The 26042-nt window shown below is 57.4% G+C and overlaps 1 protein-coding gene across 12 annotated transcripts in view; it reads left to right on the forward strand.

Moving 5' to 3' along the window:
* Window positions 1-25291, forward strand: part of TNS1 (tensin 1) — a 63819-nt gene extending 38528 nt beyond the window's left edge. For 4 of the 12 annotated variants that reach the window (XM_052791647.1, XM_052791649.1, XM_052791652.1 and 1 more), the window contains 16 exons: window positions 2063-2149; window positions 6065-6243; window positions 6513-6651; window positions 9018-9110; window positions 10038-10073; window positions 13465-13639; window positions 14338-15206; window positions 16575-16661; window positions 17335-17466; window positions 17897-17989; window positions 18549-18626; window positions 18729-18800; window positions 18880-19048; window positions 19296-19364; window positions 19716-19748; window positions 20798-25291. In XM_052791647.1, the coding sequence (XP_052647607.1) occupies window positions 2063-2149; window positions 6065-6243; window positions 6513-6651; window positions 9018-9110; window positions 10038-10073; window positions 13465-13639; window positions 14338-15206; window positions 16575-16661; window positions 17335-17466; window positions 17897-17989; window positions 18549-18626; window positions 18729-18800; window positions 18880-19048; window positions 19296-19364; window positions 19716-19748; window positions 20798-20942 (2456 nt within the window). In that variant the 3' untranslated portion in view covers window positions 20943-25291. The remainder of the gene's footprint in view (window positions 1-2062; window positions 2150-6064; window positions 6244-6512; window positions 6652-9017; window positions 9111-10037; window positions 10074-13464; window positions 13640-14337; window positions 15207-16574; window positions 16662-17334; window positions 17467-17896; window positions 17990-18548; window positions 18627-18728; window positions 18801-18879; window positions 19049-19295; window positions 19365-19715; window positions 19749-20797) is intronic. The other 8 variants (XM_052791651.1, XM_052791658.1, XM_052791657.1 and 5 more) reach the window with 6 other exon arrangements.
* The last annotated feature ends 751 nt before the right edge of the window (window positions 25292-26042 follow it).

The raw sequence follows: 26042 nt of genomic DNA on the forward strand, positions 1-26042 counted from the left end.
CTCCCTTTCGGGGAGAATATGGCCCAATTTGGGAAGATGTTTTCAGCTCTGGCTGAGGGTGTCCTGCCTGGACCCCGCCTTGGACATGATGCTCTCCTTGCCTGGAGCGTGCTCTGGTGTAAGATCCCAGGAGAGCATTTGCCTTGTATTTAACATAGCTGGGCTCCTCCCTGATTTCAGTCCTTGCTTTCCCTGCAGTGTGCTGGGCTTGGTGCTCGGACCTTCTCCCCAGTGCTTGGACCTCCTCCCCAGGCAGCCGGGGTGCTGCCGGAGCCGGGGGGCCAGGGTGCAGGCTGGCAGCAGCCTTTCTGCCCTGGTGGCCCAGCCAGCTTGGCCCTGGGTGGTTTGAAGCTCGACCTGGCCTTGGGGCAATGATCAGGGGCTGGGAAGGCATTTCCCAGCCCTGTCAGAGGCGTTTGGTGCAATGCTTGGCTGGGTGCAGCACCAAGCATCAGTGCCGTGGCTAGATGAAGGCTTTTGCTCCGTGCCACAGAGGGGAAACCGTGTCTTCTGACTCCCTGCCCTCCCATGGCTCTGGCTCTGACTCTGGGGCTTTGGGGACACAGAGGGTCCCAGCCTCGCAGGAAGGAGGTGCCGTGGCCCTGCGGCAGCTCAGTGCCCTCCCTCCCTACTGCTTCGGCTGCAGTTGTTGAATTGTGGAGCAACATTTGGGAAGGGTTCGGGGCTGCGGCCAGGCTGGGGGCCAGCTCGTGATGCTGGGGCTTGGCAGCTCCATCCCTTCCAGCTCTGCGCTCAGGCCAGAAACTCACCCGGCATTAGAGAGAGGGGGAAAAGGCTTGGCTGGAAAAATCCAACAGCACCAACCTCCCAGGCGTGGGGGCTGAGTCACTGCGGCACTGGGGCGGGGGGCAGGAGGGGTGCCAGTGGCAGGGAGGGGTGGGCGGTGGAGGTGTTGAGGGCAGTTTGCATCCATCCAAACCCAACCTCAGTGATCCAGGCCAGATCCACAGAGAGACTCAGGGCTTGTGCAGAGGGTTTAAACAAACCCAAGGACACATGGATGCCCAAACCATGTTGTATGTCCGGACTGAATATTAGAAGGAGCAGATCCTCCCCCCAACACCATGGGCGGGGAGAAAATGGGGTGAAAAGAGGAGAGCCTTTGGGAGAGGAGGAGCAGTATTTGCAGTGGGTGGGAAATGGATGTTTGATAGTGTCTACCAAAAAATCCATCCCCTGCAACCCGGGGGTCAGGTCCTCAAGGCTGGGTTAGGGTCACTCTCATCTCGAGCAGCCGCTGGGCTTCCCAGGAAAGAGAGGCATCCCAGGGATGTTCCCCAGCCCACGGCCACCTGTCTCTGCTGGAGCTGGGCCGTCTGTGCCGAGGCGGGGACAGCGCGGGCAGGCAGCCTGACCTCCGGCGGGAACAAGGTGTCCTGAAGCTGGCGCCGGGAGGGGACGGCTGATGGGGACAGTGGGGCATGGACGGGTTTGTTTACATTCCCTGCTGCTATAAATTGCCTGCGTGTCCCGGCACAGCGATGAGGAGCATCTCACACCTCCTCCATGCCCTGCAGGGGAGCACTCCTGTTCCCGCTTCCTGCTGGTGATGGAGGGGACAGCGCTGGTGTCCCCAGTGCCTCCCTGCAGAGAGGAGCTGGTCCTGCCATCCTTCAAGTCCCCATCACCTCCCAGTGAGGCATCTGGGGCCATCTCTTCTTGTCCCAGCCCTGGGCATCCCATGATGGAGGGGACCTGCACGGTGCCATCCCCAAGGGGACAGTGATGGGCATTTATGGCACTGCACAAGGCCACGTGTGGCTGGGAGCCACCACTGATTTCCCATGTGGGTTTAAGCAATGCCTGGAGCCAGGCAATTTAGGTGATAGGAAAGCAGCTCCAAGGTGGGTCTGAGCTTCCTTGGACCCCAGTCTCATCTGTTGGAGCCCATTTAATATTTTCTCTTGTTTTCTCTCTCTGTCTCCCTATTGTATCTCGTGACATTTGTCTTGTCTTGCCCCTTCCTCTCCCCATGGGGGACTGTGTCTGTCCCATGTGACCTCCTACCCTCCTTGCACCCCCCATCCTGGTACGCTGGCAGAGTACAACGCCAAGCTCAGGGACCTCAACAAGAGCACCAAAGCCCCCCGTCCTCCTCTGAACCAGCAACGGTCCTTCTCCTTCTCCGGTTCGTTCATTCTACCTCCCTCCTTCCTAGTCCTCCTTCCTTCCCCATCCTTCCTTCTCCTTCCATCCCTCTCCTCCCTCCTTCCTTCTCATCCTTCCCTCTTCTTCCCTTCTCTCTTCTCACTCCTTCCCACTCATCTCTCCTTCCTCCCCTATCCCTGCATGCCGAGTGCTCTGTGTGTTGCACGGATGTGGGATGGAGGGAAGCTTGGGAGACCCTCCCCATGCAGGCTTGATCCCCTTTCTCAGCATGGCAATGCTTAGGGCATCCCTTGACCTCCTCCAGTGACGGGGAAGCCCCTGGCCCTGGGTGCAGACTCCCCTGCCCACACTTGGTTTTGCATTTCATCCAAGCCTGGCACTGCTCTCTGGTGGAGTTTCATTGCTGGGCCAGATCTGGACCCTTGCTCCAGCCCCTCTGAGCTTTGCCCTGGCTGTGGCTTATGCCTTGGGGAGGCAAGGGCTGGGGTGCAGCTCCACAGACCCCAGGTTCAGCCAGTTCCCAGCCTGGCAGGGTCTCACCTGCCTCCATCCTGGGGTCCCCATGGGTCGGTCTGCAGCCAGGGGATATGGGCTGTGGAGGCTGGATTTTAGGCAATGTGACTTTTGCTCTGGGCGATGGGTGCTGGGGACCCGCTTGGTTTGCACCCACTTGTCCCGGGGTGAGCAGGAGGAGAGGGATGGAGAGGGGCTGGGGGCAAAGAGTGGGCTGGGGAGTCACCAGCTTTCTGGGTGACCTCTGTCTCTCTGCTGGCACTTTGGGTTTCCCCCCAGGAGGACCAAAGAGGTTTGAACCTTCCCAGTCCTCGATGCAGAGTAAGGTATCTTGTCGTGCCTGTTTGTGGTGATCAGGCTTGGAGGCGGGGGTCTGTGCCCGGTGGGACAGGGTGAGTTGGGCTCTGGCAGATAGCAGTACGGGGCAACGTCTGCTGCTGTTCCTCATGCAGGCAGGGAGTGAGTTTGCATCTCTTTTCCCTGGGTGCAGTGTGTCCTGGTCTGGCTTTAACTGCAGGGTGCCGCATCCCGAGGGCCATGGGAGGCTGCTTTGCCCTCTCCTCTCTACTGTGGGGGTATTGCCCAGCTCTTGCCTGACAGTAGCTCCAGCATCTCTTCCCCAAAAAGCAGCTGCCTCCTGATTTGGCCTAGAAACCTGACTCCCCAGCCATAAAACCACCTAGGTTTAAATCCCTCCTGTTTCCTCCTCCCCTGGCTGTTGTGCTCCTGCCCTTCCTCAGCCCTAGAGCTGTGCTGAGTCAAAGGGCAGGACCTTGCTGGGGGAGGGTTGTTGCCAGGTTAGGGAGTTAAATGGGCAGCAGAAGGGGTGGCAGTGCCAGAGGTGGTGGGGGTGATGGTGGGGAGCAGGGTGCAGGCTGCTGTTCCCCCTTTGTGATGGGAAACCCACCCCCCGCCCCAAGGCTGGCAGGGCATCCTTGGGGGGCTGGTGGTGGTACCGTGGCTAAGGGAGGCTGTATGTCTGCTGAGGGAAAGCGAGTGAGGGAAAGGAGAGTTTGTTTTTCAAGTGTACTTTCCAGCCCATAAATCACCCAGGGGGTCGAGAGAGCCGTGCTTAAAGCCTGGGTTTCCTCCAGGCTTTGCTCCGGGCGGCCCGTGAAGTTTCCCACTCTCCGCTCCCGAACAATGAGTCCCTTTTTTCCCCTCTCCTCCCTCCCCTCCCTGCGGCCTCGGCCGCTTTCCATGTCTGGGGAATGGAGCAGCCAAAGCCCGGTGAGCTCCTGGGTGTCCCGATGGGCCAGATCCAGCACCCTGTGGCTGGTTGACATGCAGTCCTGGGGATGAAGCTGGGGGTCCCACGCTGCAGATGTGTGATGTGCACTGACAGCTGGGCTTGGGTGAGCTGCTCTTTGTGCCTCCCAAATGGAAAATGCAAAGCAAGACAGGCATACATGACTCGGAGCCAGTCACTACCTCTCTGCAGTGCTCAGTCACTGCAGCTCACTTTGGGATGGGCCAAGGGGTGCTCCTGGTGATGCTCTTGCAGCATGCAGGATACCCCACAGTGCACAAAGTGGAAGGACAAAAAGAAAATGCGAGAGTTTGCTTTATTTTTCCCCAACATTTTGTTTCTCCCTGTGCTCACAACTCAGGGCTTCATTCCCTTAAAAGTGAAGAGCAGGGCAAAAGATATAGGGTGGCCCTATACGATGCTGCCCATGCCTGCAGGGCAGCTTCCCAGGGACCCACTCCATCCCCTGTCCCCTCCACGGGCCTTTTTAATGGCCATCCCCCACGCCGGCGAGCACCTGCAGAAGGGATCGGGAGTTGTGTTTCAAAGCCGCTCTTAGTGGAATTTTCCAGGCCGCCTCCGCGGCTGGAGCCAGCCCCGTTGGCTCACGTCCCCCGCCTCGCAGCCCGGCCGCCTCTCCCCCCCGAGCCGCGATTTTATTGTTGTTGCCATTCACTGGGCTGATTATTTAGAAATGCACCCAGGCCACCTCCCGCGCTCCCAGCCCTTTCTCCGCTCCCAGCCCTTTCCCCGGGGCCAGGAAAGCTCCGGTGAGGGTGCCGGAGTGGTGAAGAGGGGAGGTCAGCGGGTGTGAGGCGTGGGTCCCGCACGGAGCCCCGGGGAGCGAGGGGAAGCAGCTGATGACTGGTTTTCCTCCGCCAGCCCGTGGGAAAGGAGTTGGTGTTTGAAAAGTGCATTTCCTGGAGCGTGATGCTGGCCTCTTTTTTTTTCTTTTCTTTTTTTTTTTACTTTTCTCATTTTTTTTTTTCCTTTTTCTCTTTTTATTTTTCCCCCAATGTGCTGGCCAGGGGGCGCATGAGTGCTCCCTGGCTCCATGGAAAAGGTGGAGGGGATGGTGCTGTCACCTCTGCTAGTGGGACTGAGACCAGGGGTCACCCCACTGTTGTGTGGGTCCCAGGGAGGAGTGGGAGTGCTGCGGGGCTCTGAGCTGCACCCATGATGCTCTGCACGCTTCCGCTGCACTGAACCCACCACCATCATCCCTAATTAACCCCTTCGTCAGGCGAGACAGAGTGAAGAGTGTGTTTGGGCTCCACTGGGTGCTGGGAGAGTTGGGGTCACACCCCTCATCCCAGCCCCCCCCCCCCCCCCCCCGCCCTGTGCTGGCTTTGTCCCCATTCCTGGGCTTTATCCCACCCCACGGGGATCACCAGTGGGATCTACCAGACCCTGACAGCCCGGAAAAACCCATTCTCCCGCAGTAACTTGCTTGCTCTCTTCTTTCCCCAAGGCTATGGGCACCAGTGGCTCATGGCACTGGGATCTGGGAAGAAGGTTCAGGGGGAGGTGGAGAGGAGATGCTGATCTCCCCTTTTAGGAAGGCTTCATGCTGGGGGTAGGAGATCAGCAGTGGTTTGTCGGGGTTCCCTGCACCATCCGTCTGTTGGGGTCCTTCCTCCCAACCCGGTGCTCCGTCTGCCTTTTTCCACTGCTGTGGTAGAAGCCGCATCCAGCTATGTGAGCAGGGAAGCAGCTGAACGCAGCTGCCGTGGTGCTGAGGGATTCAGCCCTTTCGCACTGTGACACTGTCGGGAGGTCCTGGTGCTCCCCAGCTCTGCAGGGCTGGGCTGCTCGCAGGATGCTCATGCCCCTCGCACCCACTGCTGGGGGTTGTTGTCCCTGAGCCCAAGTCTCATGGTGCTTGGGAGGGCTAGTGCAGCAATCCAGCCACTAGCCACAACCCTGCCTTGCTTTATTGCTTGGCCCCAGGCCACCATTGTAGGATATGTCTGCTCCAGTTCAAAACTGGCCGTGCTGGTCTGGGGGTTAGATGCAGGTGAGTGCTGAAGCTGCCATCTCCGCTGGGCAGAGCCTCTCTGTGGCACACAGCCCTGGAGAGACCTCTCAGATTGGCCCCGGAGCATCTCCTGCTGGTCCCCATCTTGGCCAGCGGCTCCTCAACCATCTCCCACCCTGCGCTTGCCCCCTCAGGGGTGCAGTCCCGGGAGAAGCCCCCGGAGCAGAGTGCCGTCCCTGCCCGCAAGCGGACCCCCAGTGACAGCCACTATGAGAAGAGCTCACCGGAGCCCAGCTCACCGCGCAGCCCCACCGTCCTCTCGCCTGAGGTGGTCAGCACCATCGCGGCCAACCCTGGAGGGAGGCCCAAAGAGGTGCATTGGGGTGGAGGGTGTGCTGGAGTGGGGGAGTGGCTGATGAGGCAGATGCCTCCGGGGAGGGAGAAGGCTTGGAGGGGGGTATGGGACTTTTAGCATCCACAGCATCCCAGAGGGTTGGGGTCAATGATGCTTTTTGTGGTGGTGGTGGTTGTTAGCAGGGAGGAGGTGAAAACCTTCCCTTTGCCCCCTCTGCTCCCTCCTCGGGGTGTCCTGGAGGTTTGTGCCCATCATAGGGGACTGACCCTTTCTCCTGCTCTCCCCAGCCTCACCTCCACAGCTACAAGGAAGCCTTTGAAGAGATAGAGGGTGCCTCCCCTACCAGCCCACCCTCCAGCGGCGGTGAGATTTCTCCCCCCACCCCAGCCTTCCCTGTCTCGCCACAAACCCCTTACTCCAACCCCTGTAAGTGCCGCGGCTCCGGGAGGCAGAGGGGCTCAGTGGGTGGCTCTCGGCAAGCCAGAAATTTGGAGCCCGGTCAGACAGCTCCGGGCTCCAGACACCCACCACCACATTAATCACTCCTCTCCATCCTCCTCTCTCCTCTGGATCCCACCACTCCATGCTGCCATCAGCATCCCTCTGCCAATAGCATCCCATGCTCGGCACCCTCCTGTTGGCTTTTTCCCACCCTCCATTCATTGGGGCGTTTCTTGGATGGGATCCCAAGGCAGGGTAAGGAGAGAGGCAGGGTCTGAGACAGCATCCTTTCACCCCATCCTGGTCCTGCACCTCCCCATCTTTCCTACCGGCATGGCAAGAAGGGCAGTGAGGCTGCAGTAGCAGGCGAGTGGTGGGGAGGCAGGAGGGACTGAAGACCGGGAGGGGGCTCGGGGCAGACCCTCGCACGCTGTGCCACTTCTCGCTCGCTGTTTCTAGGGCAGGAGGGGAAAAGGCTGGGAGATGCCAGCCCTTTGCATGCAGTTTGTCTCCGCTCCTCCGGTGCAGCATGCCTCCTTTCTGACTAACCCTGACTGCGCAGTTGCAGTGGGTTTGTGTGGACCTGGTTTATGTGATCGGCTCGAACAGTGAACCCCGATGAGCAGCCTCATGTCAGCACAGCATGAGTCAGGCTGGATCAGTGCAACGGAGCAGCCTGTCAACTGGGAAACCCATCAAAACAGACAGCAGCCCCCCCCGCCCTCCCCCAAAACACTTTTGTAGCCTGGATGCTGAGGGATGCCCTAGGGCTGGGCATGCTCAGGCTGGGCACGCTCAGGCTGGGCACAGCCACCTCTGATGCCACATCCTGGTCCCAGTGGGGCTGCCTGCCCCCCATAGCTCAGCCCATGGTGCTCAAGGCTGTTTCCTTCTGCTCTCTTGCTGTTCCTCCCCTGCAACACACTGGCGTTTGAGCCCCATCTCATGGGAAGCAGTGACCGGAGTGTGGGAGCATCCCTGGGGCATTTGGCAGCTCGGAAATAGCCCTGTTGTTCCAGGGGACCTGGAGAGCTTGGTCCCAGGGCAGCAGCTCCTTGGCAGTGGGACAGTAGCTCCTTTTGGGGGATGAGTCACTTGCAGAGGTGACGGGGACATGGCCTGGAGGCAGTGCTTCTTATCCAATGCCAGCTGGGGAGGCCTGGGAAGTTTGAAGCTGCAGCTTGCAGGCTTTGCTAAAATTCCCACCGGGGGGATGCAGGAGCGATTCCCCTCCATGGGGAGATGGTGGTCCTGGGGGAATTCCCAGCCCCGGAGGACCCTGCTGCTCATTAGCCAACAGAGGCGTGAGCTGACATCGTGGCTTGCACCCAACCAGATTTGGGGAAATCAGACATCTGCCAGGGAAGGCGATGCCCTCTCAGTTTCCCAGGGGCTCGGCTGCTCCAGCCCCAGGCTGCTGGGGGCACCTGGCCTCCAGGTGGGGGTCTGGCTTTCCTCTGGAGCTCCCACCACCCGCTGCCTCCCAGCCTCGCCGTGGGCCCTGTGCTCATGCCACCAGTTGGGGATGTTCAAACGCTGGTGGAAGGATGTGCCCTCCAGTCCCTCTTGCTGGAGATGAGACCCCAGGGAGATGCAGCATCAGGGAGATGGGTCAGGGGGCAGGAGGAGAGAGGAGGTGCAGTCAGCTCAGGGACGTCCACCCTGCCCCATGAAACCCTGCCACCCCACACTGCCAGTGCATCCATGCCATAGCCATACATACATATGGAGTTCCTCCTGCTATGTACATATAGGCCCAGAGGTACAGACCTCATGTGTGCATTGCCACCCCTCGGGGAACATGCTCACGCCCCCGTCGAGCTGGTCTGGAGGGTGGGGGTTTTTTGGCAGTCCCGCTGCACTTTTCACGGGGGTGATGAGCTGCTGTGGGACAGCCTGGTCCCAGCTTGGCCAGATGTGGGGATCAGCAGAGTGGGGTTAAGGTTTAGAAGAGCTGGGTTGGGGGGATGGCTGCTCACACAGGAGCAATGAAGGAGGCTTCATGCCTATGGTGGGACCATTCCCTTATGGGGATGGTGCTGGGAGATGGGGTCTGGGCCTGTCCTGGTGGGATTTGCCCCCTTTCTCCATCCTGCTAGCCCTGTGATGGGGCAGGCTGCTTGTTCCCGGGCACCTCCTGCCCTGTGCCCTCTCCCAGATGGAGAGAGGGATCGGTGCCCTTCCCCGGGGTGTTGCTTCATATGAGGGCATCTCCTCTTCCCGGCAGCCCCCAATTGCAGCCAGTGGGTGGGATGGGTCATGGGGGCTCTGAACCCCTGGGCAGCTCCAGCCTTTCTGAATCTTCACCTCCCACACCTCCACTAATGCTCTTGTGTCCCCCATGCTGACAGTGCGTTCTCCCCCCGGCCTGGCCAAGACCCCGCTCTCAGCACTGGGGCTGAAACCCCACAACCCGGCCGAGATCCTGCTGCATCCGGTGGGAGGTGAGTGCAGGCATGGGGGCTGCTGGTGGTTTTTGGGGGCGGGGGGGGGGTGTGCATCTGTGAGGATACCCCTGGAAAGGTCCCCTGGCTGGAGAAGGCACTTCTGTCTCCCTTTTTGAGCCAGTTGGCCCTGGGGTCCTTGTCATCTCCTGTGGGAACTATGGGACTGTGTGAGGGTTGGGGGGATGTTGGTGCTGCCCTGGGGGGCTCAGCCCAGCAGGGTCTTCAGTGGTGAAGGCTGGAAAACCCCAAGGTCTTGCCTCCTGCACAGCCCCATATTCTTCCCTCCTCACCTCCTCCATCCCTTCTCCCTCCCAGCACAGCTGGAGGGGGTTTGCTCTCTGGGAGCCAAGCTGGAACAGTATCCAGAGCCCTCTCCATCCTGGAGAGTAGTCCCTGGGTGCAAAGCCTTAGCTATCCTGGGGACGTGTCCCAGAGCAGCCTGCTGAGCCAGACCTCGCTGCTCCCCAGTACCTAGGTCCCCTTCCTGGGCCATTTTAGGGCTGAGAGTAACTTCCCCAAAACCCAGCTGAGCCTGGGGGGCACAGCTTGGCTGAGGCCACCCAGTGAGGCCCTTCTCGCTCTGCCCTCAAGGTCAAGCTGATGCTTTTTTGGTGCTTGCCAGGCTTCTCAGAGCAGCCCTTCATGGTGGCTCCCTGCTGGGCGGTTCCCTCTGCCCCGCCCAAAACCAGCCTCCTGGGTTTTGGACATCATCTCTGGGATGCCCAGGTGGACCCTGGGGGTGTCCGAGGCCAGGGGTCCAGTTTGGAGCACAGTGTCTGGGAGGTGTGGGGCTCTCCTTTGCGGTCTCTGCCCCTGCCTGAGCAAGACAAAGCTGCTTAACTCTGATTTCTCTTTCTTTCTGTCTCGCATCTCCCTTCTTCCTCCTCTTCCCGCTCCCATTGTTCCCCTGTCCCTCCATCTCAGAGCTAGAAGGGGAGGCGGGCGGTGACTCTGAAGAAGGTAAGAAAGGCTTTTCTTTTTCTGTCTCTCTCTTTCCTGCTCATACCCACTGTGCCAGCAGCCTTCCCTTGCACTGGTCCCCAGGGATGTAGGAGCCTGAGTCTTGCCTGTCCTGCTCCCTTTTGAGGAGGGGACCATCATGCCTTGTGTCGTGGTTGGATTCCCCGATGTCCAAATTGGACCTGGAGGTCTGTCACGTTGGGTGGTCATCATCCATGGGGGTTGAGACCTCTTCGTTGGTGCGTGGCATCCTCGCCAGTGGCATGCCAGGGATGCTGACACGCTGTGTTTGGATGAGCCTGGTGGGGGGCTGGGAGCAGCAGCCCCGGTTTTGGGCTCCTGCCCGCTCCTTCTGGCTTTACCGCTGCCGTTTGGAGTGAAAATAAACCAAAGTGCAGCACAAAAGGTCAGCAGGCGCAGAGGCCACCAGCATGCTGCCGGCTCAGCCGGCTGGATAGCGGCGCAGTGCCGGCAGCCGGTGCGCATCCTCTGCTGGCAGGGAGGCTGCCCAAATTCCTCCCACCTCGCCCATCCCTGGACTGTGCCTCTCTGGGGATGCTGAGGATGGGGCTGAGCTGGGATGTCAGCTCAGGATTGGCTGTGCTGATGGAGGAGGTACTGTGGGCTCTGGGGTGGCATGTCTCCTGGGGGGACAGAGGCTTTGGGAGCTGCTGTGATTCCCCGGAGTGCTGCCTGCTATCTGATGGTAGTTGGGTGGTTTTGCTCTCTTCTTTAATGAAACTTCGGGCCCTCGGGGCGGGGATGGGGAACTGTGTGTTCAAGATGGGTTTTGGGGAGGGCATGTGTCTTCTTGGTGAGTTTGCGACACTTCCCGCGGCCCCGGGAGCCATCAGCGTTTCTCCCTGGGAGTTCCTCAAAATGCACATAACCCAAACCTGAACATTGTGTAATATTGGAGAAAGTGTTTCCTTGAAGAAAATGTTCTCCTTCCAGAACTGATTTTTCAGCAATGGCTTCTTGGGTACATTAAAGGAAGAAAACCTGGGATAAAATCAGGCTTTTCACTCCTAAGTAACCCCCCAGCTTTACCATTTCTGTCCAACTTTAAGCCTCCAAAGACCCAAACATCACCTCTCCTCTCCTTCCCACCAAACCCTCAGGAGCTCAAGCTGCGCTGTTTCTCTGTTCCTGTGGCACTCCAGCTGCTTGCATGATGGTTGACCCAGAGCAAGGATGTCCGATGACCCTGCGCTGGCTGGGCTGAGTGGCCAGCAGCAGCCTCTTGCCCTACTTCATCCTCTCTGATAGCATGATGGTTTTTGGGGGTTGAATCTGCAGTCCTGAGAAGGGACCGGTGTTTTGGCTTGACAAAACTTTGGCTTAGCACCCTCAGCACCCAGCTGCACACCCCACGAGGATCCCTGCCCCTCCGGGCTCTGCTCAGCAGATCCCAGCCCGCATGGCCAGGCTGCGCCTGGGGCCAGGGGATGCTCTGGCAGCACAGGAGCTCGGGGCTTGGCTGCCACCTCTGAGGAGGCTTTAAAACAGCCTAGCGCAGTCACAGCATTGGGAGATTTCTGGCCGGAGCGCAGCCCTGCTCGGATTCAGGATTCCCAAACGACTGCCCACCTCCCTGGTGACTCACAGCCTCTCTATTCTCCCACTGTCTTCCCATCTCTGGAGCCTCTTCCAAGAAAACACCAAGAGGCAAGGTTGGATTTTTCAGCCTAAAAAAATCCTGCCTGAAAATTCCTAGATTTTTTTTCTTTCTTCTTTATTCCCGATATTGAACCAAATGACTCGAACATGTGCCCATGGTCACACACCTCGCTGTGGCACACATATGCCATCCCCCCTCCTGGAGGCCCCTCGGCTCCTGCCTCTCTTCAGCCCCCACCTTTGCAGGAGGGGCTGGCATTTTTGCAGCCCTTTGGTCTTAACCTCTTGCAGGCTGACTCATATGTACTGTCTGGATAATTTTAGTCTGGGGTGGGGAGCTGGGGGGGAAAAGTGAGTAGCTGTGAAATTAATTTAATTACCTAAGCAGCGATGAGTTTCTCGCAGCTGCCCTGGGCGTCCTCCTGGGCAGTGCCTCATCCCTGTCACTCAGACTCACATGTCCTGCCTCAGATGCTGGTACCCGGTCTGTGTTGAGGTCCTCGGTTTTGGCTCTGATCTTTCCTGGGGTGGTTGAGCAGGGCTGGGCAGGGAGATCAGTCCAAGGGACGGACTCCTCCTCCCCTGTCTGCAAGCAGATGGGGCACAGAGATGCTGTGGGGGAAGGAGGGGGACCCATGACAGTCTTTTTCCTTGCAACCCGCTGGTCCGGCATGGAACATGGGGCTGTGCATTGGTGTTGCTGGCTGTGAGCGAGCCAGCTTGCTGGCAGGCTTAGCCAGAGCCCAGCTGTTATGACTAATAATAATAATAATGTTTGTCATGCTAATTACTACTGTGGAGGTGCCTCGGGCATGGCCAGCCTGGAGCCAGGGACCTGCAAGGATGCCCGGCCCATAGAGTTTGACGCCAGTGGGTCTCACTTAGGGCGTTGTGCCCCAGCATGGAGGCAGTCAGTGGCATGTGCCAGCCGAGGTGTGACATGGCTGGGGGGGGATGGGTCTGAAGCTGCAGCCCCTTCCTCCAGTGTGGCTTTTGGGGGGGGCCTGGGGGCTGCGGGGGCTATCATAAGGATGGGGACCAGCCTGGATGGAGCAGGAGGCCGGGGGGGAAGGGAGGAGGGAGGGCTGGGTCTGGTGGCTGCTGTGGCTGGTGACGGCCAGCCCAGCCCACTGCTCCTGGCACGGGACAGCTCGGCGGCTCCAAAGGAAAATTGCTTTTCTTGGTCGTGCTCGTGGGCTCTGGTTTCAAGGCGGGTTGGGAGTGAGAATGTTGGATGCTGCAGTGGAAATAGCTGGAGCTGCTCTCTGGTCTGCTGCTGGAGATGGCTGGCAGAGGTGGGCTGTTCAGGGCAGGGACTGCAGGGCATCGTCATCAGTCCCGTGTGAGTCATCGCAGGCTGGGCAGAGTCACCAGCTCTATTTTTAGGGGCTGGAGATGAGCAGGGAGCACAACGTGTGCTGTGTGGCATCCTGGACAGAGAGGGACGCTGACTCAGAGCAGGGTGGAGGGGCTGTGGCATGGGAAGGGACCGTGGTCCGTGTGCTCTGGTCCCCTCAGGGAAAGGGGTGGGCACAACCCTCCTCTCTGTGCCCTGGCTGGGGTCTTCAGCATCCCTGGGAGCAACCTAAAGACCCAGATGAGCCAGACGTGTTTTTTCACAGACCCTGGGGGAAGAGGGACAGGGGAAATGTGCAGCTGGAGGAGCTCAGCTCAAGCACCTTCAGTGGCTGAAATGGGAATGCTGGGACAGGCATGGCCCCCTTTCATGCGAGCTGTGGGCTCATCCGTTTCCCCTTCTCTTTTGCTGCAGAGCCCAGGAGCTACGTCGAGTCGGTGGCCCGCACGGCCACGATGGGCAAGGGAGGGAGCCTGCCCACCACCCAGCCTGGAGGCCCGGAGGTGCCTGCCAGGAACGGCACCTTCACCAACTCCTTCACTGTCCCCAGCCCCATCTCCACCAGCAGCCCCATTCACAGCGTGGATGGGTAAGGCAGTGGGTGCAGGTCCTGGGGGCTGGTGGGGCTGGGGCCGAACCCAAACCCTGCCTGGTGCACAGGCTTGCTCCCACATTGAAATTGCCTTTGCAAGGACCCCTGTCTCCCCATGCAGGATTTGGGGGTTCACGGCCAACCACACGGCTCACTGCCCTGAGGACACAAAGCTGGGTCACTGGTGGTCACCTGGCGGTCACTGGTGATCATTTGGTGGTCACTGGACCTCAGCAGCATCTTGCTAGGAACCCGGCCCCTGGGGCGGGAGGAGGGATGGGGTCTGTGCTAACCCCTAGCCCTGGGTTAGGCTGAGCATGGGTCCCCTGTTGTGTGATGGAGCCATACTCCCTGTCCCCTCTCCACCCTGCCCATGAGGTGTCCTGCACCAGCCCAGCCTGGCAAGACTTGCAGGAAGAAACGAATCGGGCGTTTTGCTGGGAGAGGAGCTGAAAAAGGCTGTGTCTCCCAGAAAGTCATATTTTGAGAGGAAACTGGGATGCATGGTGGAACTAAAGCTGCCTCTAGTTGCTTTCATGCAGCTAGCAGGACCTGTCCCACTGTTGCTTCTGAACAACCAAGCAGCTTGCTGCCACTATGCCTCAGTTTCCCTGTGCACCACTCACAGGAGGGTGCCAGCCAGCAGCAGGAATGAGCAGTGGAGCTGAATCCTCCTTTTCCTCATCTCTCCTCAGGGCCTCCCTCCGCAGCTACCCATCGGAGGGCAGCCCCCATGGCACGGTTACGCCTCCCCACACCTCGGCCGAGCCTGTTTACCGGTCGCCTGTTGGCTCGCAGATGCCCTCTGCTCACAGCAGCTACCAAAATTCGTCTCCATCTTCCTTTACAATGGTCCAAGGCGGGGTCCCGGGCTCGGCGTATGCCAGCCCTGACTACCCCGATGGCCGAGCCAGCCTCCAGCCGGACCCCCAAGCTCGGCCGCAGCCACAGGTCAATGTGGTGGGGGTCCACGTCCTGCCAGGGAGCCCCCGCACCCTGCACCGGACAGTGGCTACCAACACGCCGCCCAGCCCCGGTTTTGGGCGAAGAGCTGTCAACCCCAGCATAAGTGGCGCTCCCGGCAGCCCAGGGCTAGGCAGGCATGCTGTGACGGCCCACGGCAACTTGGTGGCCACACCGGGGAGCCCCAGCCTGGCCAGGCATCAAGCCGTGGCGGCCGTCCCCCCCAGCAGCCCCCTGTATGGCTACCCCAGCCCGGAGGAGAGGCGCCCGACGCTGTCTCGGCAGAGCAGCTCCTCCGGCTACCAGCCTCCTTCCACGCCGTCCTTCCCCGTCTCACCGGCGTACTACCCTGGCACAAGCACGCCGCACTCCTCCTCTCCGGACTCGGCCGCCTACCGCCAGGACAGCCCCACGCCGCAGCCTGCGCTGCCCGAGAAGCGTCGGATGTCGGCCGGGGACCGCTCCAACAGCCTCCCCAACTATGCCACCATCAATGGCAAGGCATCCTCGCCCCTCTCCAGCGGCATGTCCAGTCCCAGCGGTGGGAGCGCCGTTGCCTTCTCCCACACCCTGCCAGACTTCTCCAAGTTCTCCATGCCAGGTAAGTGATGCCCTTGGAGGTCCCCGTGTCCCCCTGCCCTGCCCAGGGCTCTCCCCTTCTCCTCCTCAATGGCTGGCGGTCAAAGGGTTGCAGCTGTGTCCTGATTTACTCCTCCTGTCCATCCGCAAACCAGCGGCACCGCTGGGGCTCGGGCCATTTCCTGCGCTTTCTGGCAAATCCAAACAGGAAAAGCACCGACCCGGCATCGCTGGCGTAAACAGCGCCCAGAATTGTGTACGGGGAGATCAAAGTGCCCGGAGGCGGCTTTTCTCTGCCGTGGGGATGCGCTGACCTCCCGGCCCTGTTCCCGGCAGGCTTTACCCCACCGGGATGCTGCTGCAGCACTGCCTCCTCGTTTCAAATGGTGTGCTGTGCCCCGGGTGCCGCTGCGCCTGGAACGCCTTCGCGCCTTTGCCAGCTCCTGTTACGGGACACCTCAGTGACGTCAAGATTAGGCCGATAGGACCTGGGGAATAAAGCCACGGGGCAGCAGTGGCTCCGGCTGCCGGGCCGGTTTCGCTGCTGAGTGGGCAGCCCTTTGTGGGCACACTGGCGCCTGCCCTGGCCCTGTGACTTGCTGTGGCTGGGGACCTTTCCCAGTGGGGAAGCATGAGCAATTAAAACCTGTAACAATTAGTGAGCAGGCTGGGCAGGGGAGCGAGCCCCCCGCCTCTTTGAAAGCGACCAGATTGCAGAGGGCTGATAACATGTCTCTAGCAGAGATGCTATCCCACCCTCCGGGTTGTTTGCTCGGTTGTTTTTGGAAAGCAGGTGGTTGGAAACGTTGCCTGAGCAAAGTGTCAGCTTCATGGCCAGAGGACCGGCTCCCATCAGGGCTGTGCCACTGATGGGCACTGAGAAAGGCAGGGTTGGGCTGGGGCTACTTTTCCCAGAGTAGGTTGACCTGTCCAGTTCCTCTGCACAGAGCAAGGATAAGGGAAGGAATTTATTTTTATGATGGACAAGCCAAATCTTGAACATTAGAGAGCAGTGAAGTCAGAGGATCTCCCCACTACCCTGTGGACATATCTCTTTCCTCCGACAGCTTTCATTTCACCCGGCCAGCTCCCTTTTAAACAATGAATTCCCATTTTGTCTCTGGCTGTGTGGCAAAGAGGTTCATCTCATGCACAGCCCTCTGAGGGCCCTTGTGCTTGGATTTAGCTTTGATGCCCGGCAGCCTCATAAGCTCCAGGTGATGATCAACCTGCCAGGGTATGGAGGATTGGCTTAAGGTTAAAGCAGTGTGCTGGGGCTGAAAGAAGGTGGAGGTATTAATGCTTTAGCTGGATTTGCTAAAAACTCATGTGGAGTTTTAGATACAGCATCTTTTAACTTTTTTCTTGTCTTTTCTTCCCTTCCTTGCAGATATCAGCCCCGAGACTCGTGCCAACGTCAAGTTTGTGCAGGACACTTCCAAGTACTGGTACAAACCGGAGATCTCCAGAGAGCAGGGTGGGTAGATGGCACAGGGCAAAGGATGTGGCTGAGTGAGCCATGGTTGGGAGTTGGGGTGTATCTGGGATCACAGGGATTAGCAAGGATTTCCCTTAGGGGCTGGGTTAGGAGTGAAGGTGGATTGTGGATACTCAGACCATTGCAGAGCGGGGTTGAAGCCCAGCTCAGCTCAGCTGCAGGCTTGTATGATGTGGTCTCCCCAAGCCTTCCCCTTGGTAGAAGAGCACCAGTCCCCACAGCATGCAGTGGATCTATGCAGTTTGGGGTGCAGAGCACTCAGGTCTTGAGTTGAGAGAGCTCAGAGGAGTCTTGGAGACACAGCTAAACTAAGAGGGGAGAACAAGTAGGGGGCAAGGTGTCTTCAGGGGCAAGGTCCCAGCATTTGGTCCCTGGTCTCTGCCTGCTCTCCAGTGCTTGGTTGCTCTAGAGCTGGGCTGGGTGGGAATGCTCTGAGATGCCCACACCAGGGCAGCGGAGGCAGGGGGGAGATGAGTCCCTGCCTGGCTGCAGACCCACTTGAGACCCCCATCCAAATGTGCCGGGGGGATGGTAACATTGTGGTGCCTGGCTGCGAGGCTGTGGAGCCCTGTCCCGACCCACACCTGCTGGTTTTGGATGGCACGTTGGCTCTTGCCATGCTGGCTCTGAGGTCTGCCATTCTCTCCTGCAGCCATTGCACTGCTGAAGGACAGGGAGCCAGGGGCTTTCATCATCCGAGACAGCCACTCCTTCCGGGGAGCCTACGGCCTTGCCATGAAAGTAGCTTCTCCGCCTCCCACGGTCATGCAGCAGAACAAGAAAGGTATTGTGTGCCCTTCTCCATCCCACGCTGAGATGCTTTCCATCGTTTGGCCGGGGCGAGCGGGCAGCCGGGTCTGCTGAACTAGTCATGCCCTTGGGTATGTGCTGATGTGGCAGGATCCCTCCCTCCCAGCCCTCTCGTCCCAGGGCACCGGGAAGCACCAGACACCCTCTGCCCTGAGCTGTGGAGGGCTCAGGGGTATCTGCATCTTGGCTTTGGCATGGTGAAATGGGCACAGCCTCCCCAGCCCACTGACACCATGGGGGAACCTGGCTTCAGGTCGACCCTGTGTGAAGGGCCGGATTTGAGGAGGTGTGTGGAGTGGCAGGGACCCCTCCCTCGAGCTGGAGCATTGGTTTCCCTGTGGGACTGCAGAGTAGAAGGAGGAAGAGGGTGACTCTGGTGTGAGAACATCCCATCTTCTTCCCAGGAGACATCACCAACGAGCTGGTGAGGCACTTCCTCATTGAGACCAGCCCGCGGGGTGTGAAACTAAAAGGATGCCCCAACGAGCCAAATTTTGGTGAGTGCTCCCAGTGTGCTTCCCACATGCGGGGTTGGGTTGGGAGAGCCTTGCCTTTGCTGGACTATCAAAGCAGAGCTGTCAGGTATCTGGGACAGCCCCTGCCTCTGTTACTGCCTCTTGTCCCTGCGTAACCGAGTCCTGTGGGCGTTTGGAGCCTCTGGGGTCATGCACACTCATGAGTGCACATGAATATTCCTATATGCACAGGTATGTACCTTTCTGCACACGTGTGTAAGACAAATGATGCTGCTGGACAGGGTGGAGGGCAGGGGTTCCCCTTGTTCCATTTATCCCATGGCTAATGCGCTTGGACATGCTGCATGAGGACCTCTGCCCCATTTGTTGTTCCTAGGGTGGCCCTGGCACCTCTGTCCCCTCCCTGAGCCCTCCGTGGGCATGGTGGTTTCAGTGAGAGGAATTGCCACATGTGACGTTAGGACTACAGTGAAGAAACCCACCAAAAAGCCTGTTCCCATCCTCCCAGAGCAACAATGACCTAACAGCGGGGAAACCCATGTCCCCAGCCCTGTGCTGACCATCTCCCCTCTCTCCCCAGGCTGTCTCTCAGCTCTGGTGTACCAGCACTCCATCATGCCCTTGGCCCTGCCCTGCAAGCTGGTCATTCCTGACCGAGGTAAGAGGCAGGACCAGAAAGGATTGCATCCGTCCCCACAGCCTGTGGGGACGTGTTAGGTTTCCAAGTAGGGAGCAGCAGTAACCATCCCATGTCTTCTAGATCCCATGGAGGAAAAGAAAGACACTGTGTCAGCCACCAGCTCGGCCACGGACCTCCTCAAACAGGGTGCGGGTGAGTAGAGAGGGGCTGTTGCAGGGTGAATGTTGCTCAGAGCAGTGGTTGATCCCATGCCTGCTGTCTCCCTTTCTAGCATGCAACGTCCTCTTCATCAATTCGGTGGAGATGGAGTCACTGACGGGCCCCCAGGCCATCGCAAAGGCTGTCGCCGAGACGCTGGTGGCTGACCCCACACCCACTGCTACCATTGTCCACTTCAAAGTCTCTGCACAAGGCATCACCTTAACCGACAACCAGAGGAAGTAAGAGCCCTCATGGCCACAGTCCTGGGTCCCCCAGCCAACGGGGCTGTGATCCAGGGAGGGTGTTGATGAAGGATGTCCCTGGTGTGGCGTGAACCTGGCCATGGGCAGGGCTGGGCTTTGTCCTTGACTCCTGGAGCATCATGGGGGAGACCTATGGGAGTGTTCCCTGTGCTGGTGGGGCTGGGCTGTGGTGGGGGAGAGGTGGGGGCTCCCTGGCCCTGACACTCCCTGCTTTGTGTTTCAGATTGTTCTTCCGACGACACTACCCCCTCAACACTGTCACCTTCTGTGACCTGGACCCCCAGGAACGAAAGTGAGTGCCCTAACCTGGGGGGAGCACATGTCCCCTGCCCCTTTCCCTCCCCCAGGCTCCTGGGCTGCTTGGAGCAGGGTCTGCTTGCTCTGTCCTCCTTGCTCCTGAGGAGGGCAGGGAGGGAAGGTCCCCTTGGATACTTTGGGGCAACACCAGTTTCTCCTGGTGACTTCCTGGTGTCTCCAAACATCTTTGTGCTAGGAGAAAGGTGCATCGGGTTTTTTCCATAGAGCCAAGCCTGTGCAAAGCCAGGCTGGCCCTCCAGCATTGGTGTGGTGGCCCCCTTTACGACCCTGTCTCTCTGTGGGGTGCAGGAGGCACCATCCCTCACACCTCCTCTTCTCCTTGCAGGTGGACTAAAACTGATGGCAGCGGCCCAGCCAAGTAAGTACTTTCTGTGCTTCCCAGCTGATTCCTCCCAGCCGCTGTCAGGGTGACTTCTGCTTGTGTTTGAGCATTGCCTGGGAGATGCCCCATGCAGGGCAGCCTCTTGACCATGTGTGAGATGGGCTCAGCTCCTCGCTGCAGGAACGTTTCACTCAGGCATGAGACTGTGGTCTTGGAGACTCAGGAAGCATCTTTCAGCCCCAAATTCCTGGTCAGAGCAGGCACAGCCCTTGCTGAACTGGCCTTACTGGAAACTCTCCCAGCGGAGTCAGTGGGAGCCAGCTCATGGAGCAGAACTGGGGGTTATGCTGATGGCACGTGAGCCACCAGCCGGCTCTTCTCTTTCCTCCTGTCCTCCCTGTCCTGATCCACGGGAGCACAGAGACACTGCCTGAGCCCATCTCCAGGGGCCAATTCCCACTAATTTTAGCCATTGTGTTAGTGAAGGGGTTTTTATTAGGATGCCCAGCTGCTGGGATATTTCCCCTCCCCAATTAGAAATGCCACGGCCTGGGCCTGTCTCACATTCTGTTCCCCCGTATTTATAACTTGAGTTTGCACATTATAATTAAAAAAAAAAGGGACATTTTATTCATCAGGAGAGAGACAGACAGAAATAACCACATGGTCTCACCCAGCTCCCTGTGTCCCCACATGGCCTTCCTCTCATACAGGGTCTACCCCAATGGCCAGCCCATCACCTCTGGGGTCTCAAGGGTCATGACCCAAACGAAGGCAATGCTGTGATCATCTGGAAGGTCCCTTCTGGGGGACGGTCTAGGGGAGGGTGGCAGGCATGGTCAGAGCCAAGGGGGTTTGGCCAAGAGATGATGGAAACGCAGTGCTGGCCTTCAAAGAAACTGCAGCAATGGGAAGAGTAGATGGGTCTTCAGGCAGGTTGGTTTGGGATGTCTCCCTCTGTGTTGTGCGAGGTGGCTGTTAAGGAGGGGAAGGTGGACAAGACCATGCTGGAAGAGGAGGGTGGTGTTCCTTGGGTGAGCAACGCTGGCAAACCTCACTGAGCCTCTTGCCTTCTCCCCACCCAGGCTCTTCGGCTTCGTGGCCAGGAAGCAAGGGAGCACCACAGACAACATCTGCCACCTCTTTGCCGAGCTGGACCCAGACCAGCCAGCTGCAGCCATCGTCAACTTTGTCTCCAGGGTCATGCTTGGCTCTGGCCAGAAAAGATGAGCTGGCGCTTGTGGGTGATTCTTGAATTTTGGAGAAGGACTTGGAGCTGATCCGAGAAGGAGTGTGAGGAAGTGCATTGTGGGAGAGGGAAGTGAATCGGGGGGGGAAAAGGGTTGGAATTTTGGAGGAAAACAGCAAACAACAAAAAAACCCCAACAAAACCCTTAAAAACTCAACACAAGCCAAACACACACAGAAAGGAACCAAAAGCACGCACCTACATAAAAGAGCTACAAAGTCACGCCAGACAGGATGCATGTCCCATCGCAGGGAAGGTGACCAAAGTGAAGGCGGCAGTGAGAGGCGTATTCCCAGCTTTCAACATCACGGTCCAGAGCGGTGATGTCCACTCAGGACCGAATGCGGGACCATGACTGGTGTTTTCCATCTGGAAAAAAAAGAGACAACGGGCAAACCCCATGGAAGAAGCCCCATCCCAGCAGCTCCATTGGCAAACATCTGCTGTGTGTTTGAAACCACCCGTAGGAAGTATCGACGTAGGCTGGGTCTGTGGGACACCGGAGGAGATGCCCTCAGAAACCTTCCTTTGCCTGGCTGCAGTGGAGGTTCCTCACTGGCCCCCACGTCCTGAAACCTGCTGGCCACCTGGCAACTTTCTGGGGGCACAGGGGAGTTTGGTCCTGACCCTTCCCATCCCTGGGGAGCTCGGTCATGGGCTGACCTCTGTTGCTGACGTAGAGCCCAGCACCGGTCACAGGTGAGCCGCTGTGAGTCCACCTGGAGAGGGGGGGTGACGGCATTTCCCCACCTCCCTGGTGGTTCTTGTGCTCCCCAGCCTGCAAGGAGGTGTGGGGGGGCTCCTGCCGCCCCATGCCTGGGGAAGGCAGATGCTCCCCAGGAGCCTCCCCGGAGAATGCAGAAAGTCGCCTCCTCTCCCGTCTTCCCCTTTTCCCTCCCGTCACCAGTCCTCTTTGGCAGTTTTCTCCTGCAGCCTGTCACATGTTCTCCTAACACAAAAAAACAAACCAGAAAGAAAAACATTGTAATAATAATAATTATTATAATAATAGCGGATGCTAGCACAGGTGGGTTCCCTGTGCGAAGCAGTGGACCCGTGGCTACCCCTATCTCGCTCTTCGGAGACGCGCAAGCGGTTTTTGAATTGCATGGACGTTCAAGTTGCACGAAAGGCGAATGACTACAAGTAACTCAGGCGCTTTTTTCTCCTTTTATTTTGGAGGCCACGTTAAAAAAAAGAAAAAGAAGGAAGAAAATTAAAGAAAAAAGAAAATAAAAAAGGAAAGGACCTGCAGTCGCTGGGCAACTTTGGCTCAGTGGGGAGGTAACAGGTCCGCTGAGAGCCACCCTGCTCAGCATGCGCCTGCCCCCAAAACCAGCTGGCTGGAGGCTCATGCCCCCGAATGCACTGTAGTTTTTCAGTGTCTTCAGTGCCGTCAGCTTTTCCCTTTGCTTTGGGAGGTGAGCAGGGCCAGCCGGGGGGGTGAGAGGGGTGAAGGGCCCCTGTGCTGCTGCGGAGGGTGGATTGTGGTCGGGGGGCAGCAGGCAGAGGTCCCAGCCCGGCGGTGCTGGGGAGGGTGCAGAGGATGCTTCAGTCACATGTGCAGGTTTGGAGCAGGAGGAACGGTCTGGCTGGAGCCATGGGGTCATTGCTGAGCCCTCTGCTGCAAACATCCCCCCCCGAGAGCTTTTTGGGAGAAGTTTTCAGTGCAAAGTGGCCCAGTTAGTCTATTGGGGGTGAAAATTAGAAACATAGCACTGCAGCCCCCCTGGAGAGCTTGTCTCCCTTGGACTGCCCTTGCCTTGATAGCTATAATATATATATGAGCTACACTGACGAAATACTGTAAGCTAACGAAATTTTAAGGAGGAAAAAAAGGTTAAATTTACACTCGGAAAATATTTATTTTTGCCATATTGCTTTCTGTGCACCATATCTCCCCCATTATATCCGCCCCCTCCCCCCCCTTCCCCTGCCCCAGGGAAACACCTGCACGTTAAAAGAAAATCCGGAGCAAGGAAAAATATGGATGGGGGAAGAGGCACGGGGGCCCCCCCGTGTCGGGGCGGTGTGCGTGTGACCGGTGTGCGTGTGCGTGTGTGCGTGTGCGTGGGGGAGCGAGCGACGTGGGTGCCCGGAGGGGGCTGGCACGGCCGGAGGCTGTACTGATGTACTGAAGCGAGTGTGAAAGGATGCGTAGCGAGGAGTTGGTTGCGAGATGGCGGCAAGACTGGGGGCTCCGGGGGGGATTTCCCCCTCCCCGGCTCCCTGGCTGCACGGATGCGGAGACCTTTTCATTTTTGATGTTTCCAAAAAGTGATTCCCTCCTTCTGCGAAATTCAAGCGAGATGAGAGATGATCTCACACGTAATCTCCTCACCCTGCCGTTCACCGGTTAGAGAAAACACTGTGTTTATAGATAGATAAAGATATATTTTTGAAAGCCTCTATTTTTCAGACTTGGTTTTCTCACTGCTAAGAAAAGAGATGATAATAATGTAATTTTATTTTAATCTGCTGCCTCAGAAACCGGTGCTTGAAACTCCCATTCCTTTTTTTCTCCCCGTACAAACAAAGCAGATCTAAGCACCCCAGAGATGTCGAGTAGAAGCCAACCCCAGCAGATACCTGCCGATAGCATCACGCCTGCTTCAGGCCCTGAGCTGCTCATGGCTTCCCCACTAACCCACTAGCTGAAGATGTAGACCATATCCAAATCTCTAACACTAACAAAATCGTCTGATGATTATGTTATTTTTTAACACATAGCTAATCACCTTCAAATGATGTAGCTGGGTGTTTGTCAGCTCCCTTTAAAGGCACTTTTTTTTTTTCCTTTTATCTCCTTTTTTAAGTTACATTTTTTAGGTGTAACTACCCTATCTGTCCCCAGGAGAGACCGTCAGCCAGTGCTGAGGATCGCCCAGGTCCCAGGGCTGGGGGGGACCTAGTGTTGATATTTTTTCCTTACAAAAGGGACAGAAAAAGACTCTGTATTTTTTTCTTTGGTTTTTAAATGCAGTCATGGTATTTGAGATTCAAGCTTGTGCCAGTTAAGCCCAGCATATGTTTCGTTGTAATCACACTGCCGTTGTCAGCAGCCGGATGGTATCTCTCTCTCGCTCACGCACACACACACAAACACATCCCTCCTTCCTGCACAAAGAACTGCATATATTCTTGCCAAAGATATCCTTAAAAACGCACTTTTGCCCACATATATATATATATATATTTTTTTTTTTTGCGTGTGTAAATTTATTGTACGTGCCCTATTTGTGTCAGTCTGTTTTTCAGAGAAGCCCTTTCCCACCCGTCCTCCCTTTGCTGTCAAAGTTGCTGTCTGTTGGAAAATCCTACCCAGGGGGGTTGTTTGCTGCCTGTCCCAAACGGTAGCGCCTGCAATGTGTGAAATGTGGGGTTCCCGTTCAGCGGGGCTGGCTCTGGCTCTGCCCTGCTCCGGGAGCTATTCTGGGGGATGATCCATGTCATCATCTGCTGATGGGATGCACCCATCTCATGGTCTTTGCCAGCCCCTCATTGCCAGTGGAGATGGGGGGCTCATGGGTTTAAGCAGATAAATTGAGCAAAGTTTGGGGTTGCTCTGGATGCAACATTTGCTGGCTGCCCCCTGGTCAAACCACACATGGAAAACAAACCAGGTAGGGAGAAAAACCCAACCCAGCCTCTGGGCATTGATTTTCCAGAGAGCTCAACCGCCTGAACCGAAGTGCAGAGTAAATCCCCACCCAGCAGGTCGGGCAGGTAAAGAAACCAGTTGCCCCAAAAACCCCAGACAGCAGCATCAACAAAAGGCAACCCTTCCCGTTGGAGCAGGCAGGAGGATCAGACAGCAAAGGAGCCCGCAGGGGCTTGTTTCATTTCGTTCGTTTGTTTTGCAAATTACGAGGTTGGTTTGGGGTTACTAATTTTTTTTTCTTTTCCTTAAAAAGGAAAAAAAAAGAAAAGAAAGGAAGCAACCTGACATTTCTGTTGGCGGATCCTGTGCCGCTGTGTTATGCGTGGGGTTTTTTTTGTTGTTGTTGTTGTTGTCTTGTTACTTTGGGAATGTTACAGATTTATTTGCTAATCAGTGTTAATGAACAGTTTCAAACTTTTAGACTCCCCCATTTCTCTGTATTTATATAGATGGAAAAAAAATACGTTATGTTTTGTATCTTTGTGCCCATAAAGTTGTCGCGTGTGTAAGGATGACTTTGGTCGCACCATGTCCGTGTGTGAATGTGACTCCGCTGTTGTCTTCCCATTGTACAGATGTCGGATTCTTTGCAGTTCATTGTATGGCTTTATAAAGTGGTAAAAACAAAAAAAATCAGTTATATAAAATATACTGTTGCTTGGAATGCCAGCTTGGTGTCTGGATCGCTGGAAATGTATCTTGAAATTTAAGGGAGCGCAGGAATAAATGCTCTGTTCTTTTTGCACAGGGAAAAAAAACCCCAAACCTAAAACCCGTCGGGTGCTGTGTTTTCTCCGGGCTGTCGTTCCCCCTGTTCCTCGATGGCAGATTGGGGCCCCTGGACAGACGCTGGGCGGTGGGTGTGGGAAGAAGGAGGGGTTGTGCTGCTGCTTGTCAGCCTCCAGCCGCAGCTTGTGTTCACCAGATGCTCGCTAACCAGGCAGCCCCCAAACTTCCGACATGGCTCCAGCTCCAGCCTGGGCTTTTGTTTACCAGGAGGGATCTCTCCGGCTTGCCCCGCAGGCACTGGGTGCTCTTCAAATCCCGCTGCTTTCTCCCAGGTTGCCTTTAGGTGCTGTCTGTCCAGCCTCGGACATCCCCTTTGAGTCCATCTCCCGCAGGGGAGTGGGATGGTATGATGCTGGTATGGGGTCTTTTGCCTTTGCTGAGGTGGTGGTTTGGGCTCTGCTCCCATTAAATCCCACTCCCTGCCACTTTTGGAGCCATCCTGCTCCCCTGTGCCTGGCAAAACTTTCCCCAAAGTCTCAGGCCTGGCTTTTCCAGTGTTCGCAGAGCAATTCCCAGCATCCGTCAGAGCCCTCAGCCCCCGGCTCTCTGGCTCTGCTCCTTCCCCTCCTCGCTGAGTTGGTGGCCAAGACCAGGCCCCCGGGATGGATTGAGTTTAATTATACAAGAAATA

Source organism: Harpia harpyja, chromosome 7 (assembly GCF_026419915.1).
Source record: "Harpia harpyja isolate bHarHar1 chromosome 7, bHarHar1 primary haplotype, whole genome shotgun sequence".
Classification (NCBI taxonomy): Eukaryota; Metazoa; Chordata; class Aves; order Accipitriformes; family Accipitridae; genus Harpia; species Harpia harpyja.